Source organism: Spodoptera frugiperda, chromosome 15, assembly GCF_023101765.2.
Source record: "Spodoptera frugiperda isolate SF20-4 chromosome 15, AGI-APGP_CSIRO_Sfru_2.0, whole genome shotgun sequence".
NCBI lineage: Eukaryota > Metazoa > Arthropoda > Insecta > Lepidoptera > Noctuidae > Spodoptera > Spodoptera frugiperda.
This window is the reverse complement of record NC_064226.1, coordinates 15,355,445-15,361,256: the sequence shown is the minus strand read 5'-3', so window position 1 is coordinate 15,361,256 and position 5,812 is coordinate 15,355,445. Positions and strand designations below refer to the sequence as shown.

Here is a 5,812-nt window from a genome sequence, read left to right as displayed (position 1 = left end):
GTGCGCCAGGACATGGACAAGCTGGCGCGGGTGATGTTCCTGTTGCTGTGCCACATCACGTCCATAGCGAAGCAGCTCGTCTTCCACCTGAAGGCGGATAGGATAGATGAAATGCTCGGGGGATTGGACGGTGGGTGCGACACAACATAATGATATGTATTGTGGACAACTACTCAGCACTAAGGAAGAGGATGAGTCGGATGTTTGGTTGCAGAGCCGCTGTACAACCAGAGCGCGGCGGTGCACCAGCGCCTACTGCGCGTGACGGCGGCGCGCGCGGCGCGGTTCGTGCGCGCGTACGCGGGCTGCGCCGTGGTCACGTGCACGCTGTGGATCACGTTCCCCGTCATGTACCACCTGCAGGGCCAGCTCGTCGAGTTCCCGTTTTGGATTAACGTTGACTACAATCAGTCAAAAATGTGTGCTATACATACATTGACCATAGTGTTTAGGTAGAACCGTTAGTTAGTTATGCTACGCGGGTGTCATTGGTTTCAGGTTCATCTTGGTGCTGGCGTACTCGTATTATGTGACGACGCTAGTTGGCATCGCGAACACGACGATGGACGCGTTCATGGCCACCGTACTCAACCAGTGCAAAACCCAGCTGAGAATATTGCGGTATGTTCCTACAGCGCCGTGTCCTCGTTGTGCACTGCATCGCATTTCCATCTCTGAGGTAAACAACAGTTTGAAGTTCAACGTTGGCCTGTTGCAGAATGAACTTTGAATACTTACCTCTGCAAGCGGCGGAGGTGCTGAAAACGAGTCCTGGCCAGAGTTACGATGCAGTTCTCATGAGACTGTTCAAAGAGTGTCTGCTGCACTATGAAAAAATTACCAAGTACGTTAAAAACAAGTTACCCTATTATTGAGCCTCGGCTATCCGTTCGTCCGTCCGTCTGTCTTCAGGTTGTATCTCATGAACCGCAATAGATAGACAGTTGAAAGTTGAACCTGGACCTGTTCTGATGATACGCACGCGTGTCAGGTCAGTCAGTGGAATCAGTTGTATAACGGGTGTTACTGAATTGTCCCACGACCAATACCAACCAAATCAATACCACATTATGTTGGGTCGTACTAATGTAAACTGTTAGAACGTAAGTAAGTAACTAGAAGTGAAATGACAACGTCAATGGCTCACACGATCCTTGCACTAACAATATATCTGTCTGTATATATATAGGTGTATAACGCGACCTATTAAAAGTCATTATTCCATGCTACTTCAGCCGCAGGTAAAACTAGTTTATATAAGAATATAAGTAGGTATATAAATGCCAAGCAAAAATTGTATCATATTATGTAATAGGTGTTACATAATATTACACCCCTTCCCAATCTTCCCAACCCTCGATTCCAAAAGACTGGTATCGCACTTGTACCGCCTCTGGTGTTCATTGGGCGGCGGCGATTGCTTACCATCAGGTGATCCGTCTGCTCGTGTACCGGCTTATACCATAAAAAAATATAATAAGGTCAAATTGTACAAAAAGTATATCATATACATGTCAACATGACCGGTACAGAAGTTACAGCAGCTCATTCTTGAGTCTGAATATTTTTCAGTATTGTTATAAAATTCTTTACAGTAATGTTTGGGTCTATGGCACATTTCAATAATAAGGCTCAAATAAATATGGCTGGGAGTTTCATTCAATTTTGTAGACGTTGATATACTCATACAAACCTTTTATTTTCTGAAGCCTTGTAATGCTTGACACGTTACTTACTGACAATTCATTTGTTTCATGCAGAACTGCAAAGATGCTGCAAGACATTTTCGGCACAGCCATTCTGATTCAATTCGGCATCGGTGGTTGGATCCTGTGCATGGCTGCGTACAAGATCGTCACGGTGAGCATGTGTGTGTGTGTGTGTGTGTGTGTGTGTTTGCCGCACGGCCGGGCCGTGTGTGTTGGTCGGTACTCGGGGCTGGTACTGAGATCCGCTTTGTTTAGCTGAACGTGCTGAGCGTGGAGTTCGCGTCGATGACTCTGTTTATCAGCTGCATCCTGACGGAGCTGTTTCTCTACTGCTACTATGGCAACGAAGTCACTGACGAGGTACTGTGTGAATACAAACTTCAATTTCTTAATACAAGTATGTTGTGGCAGTGGTTGTGAACGTTGTAACGTGGTGTGAGTAACGTTGAATAGTTCCACTATCATCGTCATTATCCGCCGGAACACGTCGCTGCTAAACAACTGCCTCCCCCTTATTCCTCCACGTCGAACTACCCCTCATCACTTGACACTGATGATGACGTCGATCCACCGAGTAGGACGCCTGCTCACGCTACGTCTTTAGGTCTGCGGTCGTTACTCGAGTATTTCCTGCACCCCCCCCCCTCCCCATCAGTCCTTCAAGCGATGTGGTCTGCCCATTGCTGCTGCAGCTCGGAGATTTTGAGAGCTATATCTATAACTTTGGTTCTTTGTAAAGGCATTTAGTACTTGCATTGTATTCGATTGAATATCTACCAATAAAATACGGGTTACTGCTGGGAAAATCCTCCTTATAAAGATAATAAATTATGAGCCAATCAGCACACGTGCTTAACCTCAAAGTGGATTGGACCTGCGAAGCTTCGAACCCACGTTCTCTTAGTTGAAAAGAGTGTGTGCACCTAAAGTGGCAAGGTTCATCACTACACACTTCTTGTAACACAACCTTTCAAGTACCTACGTAATGTTGTTCTTCTTATATAATGATGCAGTGCTGTGACCTGGTACATGACCAATATTTACCATTCATAATTATGACTTGTGGTTTTACTCTACAATAAACAACAAACATTTGATTGGTTGGTGTGCAATACGTAGAACTGTGTCATAATGTAATATCAGTCACCTTTGTACGAGTAACATATTTTTCATTCAAGGTGACTTGTTGCCATACAATGGCAAAAACCTCCTAACGGATTATCTATACTTACATCGAACGATCGTTTCCCCTATTTTTAATAAAGGCATTAATTTAGTTTTATTAATTTTTTTATATTTCTTGGTGACTCGGATTGAGACGTCAAAAGCTGCGTGAGTGTTGCAGAGCTCGCGCGTGTCGGAGTCGCTGTACAGCATGGAGTGGGCGCGCGCGGGCACGGCGTTCCGCCGCTCGCTGGTGCTGGTCATGGAGCGCGCCAAGCGCCCGCTGCGCCCCGCCGCCGGCCGCGTCATCCCGCTCTCTCTCGACACGTTTGTCAAGGTAAACGAGAATGCCCATAAAGCCAGAGTTGGTTAAAATCATTTCTGGACAGCAAACTAGACCACAAGTAAGAGATCATAAGTACGCTACTAGTTTTTGCCAAAACCATAACCGAACGAGGCAGCAGCCTGCAGCATATTACAATTTTGTAAAAAAAAAAAAAAACTATTAAATTTTAAGGTCCAAAGGTCCCAAAAACCGTTTTTTGCGGTTTTTTGGAAATATCTCATTTCCTATGGGTTTTTGGTATTTGCATTTAATACCAATATTGTAGAATACAAAATTCTCTACAACTTTTGTATCAACTTTTTTTTTATACGGTGAACCGTTTTCGAGATAGAGGGCGGAGAGCGCGTGGTCACAAAATCCGCAAAAAAACGATTTTTGGGACCTTTGACCCTGAATTTTAAGAGTTGCTTACACCCTACCATATGTAGGTTTTGAGACAAGTTTTAGGGGGACAATATACAAGTATATACAAAATTACAGCTGGGTATCTCGCATTCCGAGACTCTTACCTAATTTAACCTTATTTGACTGGACTAACTGTGTTTGTTACTAATGAAAGCGATGAAGAATCGGATTAGTAGGTCCACGATAGTGAGGGTGGCAGTACGTAATTAGGTTTTTATTATATTTCAGATAATAAAGTCGTCATACACTTTCTACGCAGTACTGCGCCAGACGAAGTAGTCGATCGGAATAACACGATGCGCGACGACATCGCTAGATTATACAACTATTAGATGAGCTTTGCCTACAATAGTCTATCACCGATACTCCTTTTAAGAGCATTACTTTTTTTTGAGCACGAAAAATCATCCTGTGGCTTATCCCGCCTTAGATGAGGCAAGAGAGATTGGATGGCTCTTACTGCTAATCTAATCTAATCTGCTTCGAGCCGGATCCCTGGTAATTCGCGAGGCCGTCCGCAGTTCCAGATTGAGCATCAGTCCTACTGGGCCCCCTCTATGGTGGTCTGGTCCCTCTATAAAGCGCGCACCGAACGCGACGCGCTATACGCACACAGCTTAAAAGCATAGCCACACAGTACAGCTGCGTTCATTGTTTAGCGTTGAGGCACCAGTCTTCAGTCGTTTTTTGTATTGAATAGAAACATCTATAACTTATTGTTTATTAAAATTAGTAGTGAACTGTGTATTTCGTAAGGCACAAAGTTTTACTTTTCACTTTTATTGAACATATACGAACTATGTTTACCTATAGATAAGTATTCAATTGTTGCTGTGTGCAAAGTTTAAACGTTTGGACGTAATAAATAAAAAATATACTCGGATTCAATTATTGAATTTGATATGATAATGTACTAAATTAGTGTCCCCGACCTATTTCGTCGGAAGCAACGTTCACGTAGCAGATTGTCCGCTGTGACAGAGACCCCGCTTGCAACGAACGCAAGCCAGGGGCAAGCCACTCTTGAATCCCATTACGATTGATTGACATTAATACTGAGGTACTCTTCATCTCTAGCATTTATTACATCTGTATTGGGTGTATATTAAATGAATTAGGTAAATGTTACTGAGATCCTTAATGTGAATTATTTTAACAGCTACGATTGGGGTTGTGTGGTATTATCATCGAAAAACTATTGAGATTTTATTGAATTGGATTGGAATTGACTTATAAGAGTAAGCCTGCTGGTCTGCCATACCGCCTCGCAGCTTCGTCCACGACTCACAGTGGAGCTGCCGTAGGCCAGCTCATCGGATCGACTTCCAGGTTAAGGGGTCACGGCAATATGGTACGATAACTTTACACCCTGTTTCCTTCAAGCCTACTTACAGCTAAATGCTCACTGCTAACCAAATGCCGTGGGGGGGGGGGGGGGGAAGAGTTTGTCTAATATTACATAACTACGACGCTTACTAGGCGTATATTTTTTTTATGAAACACGCCGGTATACGAGCAGGATTCGGGAATTGGGGATTGGGGATTGGGAAGATTGGGAAGGGGGGAATTGGGCCTCCGGTAACCTCACTCACACAACGAAACACAACGCAGACGTTGTTTCACGTCGGTTTTCTGTGAGGCCGTGGTAAGTATCACTCCGGTCGAGCCGGCCCATTCGTGCCGAAGCATGGCTCTCCCACACTTCAATTGTGGATTTTAAACTACGATGGCTTTTCCTTTACCCGTGTTTCTTCACGTTAGTCGCAGTAACTTTACAAAGTAGGTACATATACGTATCACTCGGAAAAAGTCTATAGGTACTTGCCAGCTTTCGATTCCGCATCTTTATGCATGAAAAGCGGGCGTCGTGAGCCTCTGGGCCGACACGAGTCCGCGACTATAAAGTTACTGATGTAACTGTTACTAGATGCAACGCTCACTCTGAGTAAAGTTATACGTTTGTAGCCGACTGGGGTCCATTTAAATGTTACCAGGAGCCAGAAGAGGTCTCGAAATTAGTTTTTGGGGCTGGCTTGCTAACGATCTATGCCCGTCCGAAACTACTGAGTAGATTTTTATGAAATTTGGTATGCAGACAGGGTATGAGCTGGATTTGGGTAACAGGAAATCCCACAGGGACGCGGGTGAACCCGAGGGCAGAAGCTGGTTCGGTAATTAAATTAATGCA

General features: G+C 44.3%; 1 protein-coding gene across 1 annotated transcript; it reads left to right on the top strand.

Moving 5' to 3' along the window:
- LOC118275184 (odorant receptor 4-like) lies at positions 1-4,507 on the top strand. Its single transcript, XM_050698597.1, has 8 exons — positions 1-130; positions 215-419; positions 499-621; positions 719-844; positions 1,761-1,860; positions 1,965-2,069; positions 3,055-3,210; positions 3,853-4,507. Exons 1-8 carry the CDS (start codon positions 13-15, stop codon positions 3,901-3,903), a joined length of 984 nt encoding a protein of 327 aa, XP_050554554.1. The 5' UTR covers positions 1-12; the 3' UTR covers positions 3,904-4,507.
- Positions 4,508-5,812: the final 1,305 nt, after the last annotated feature.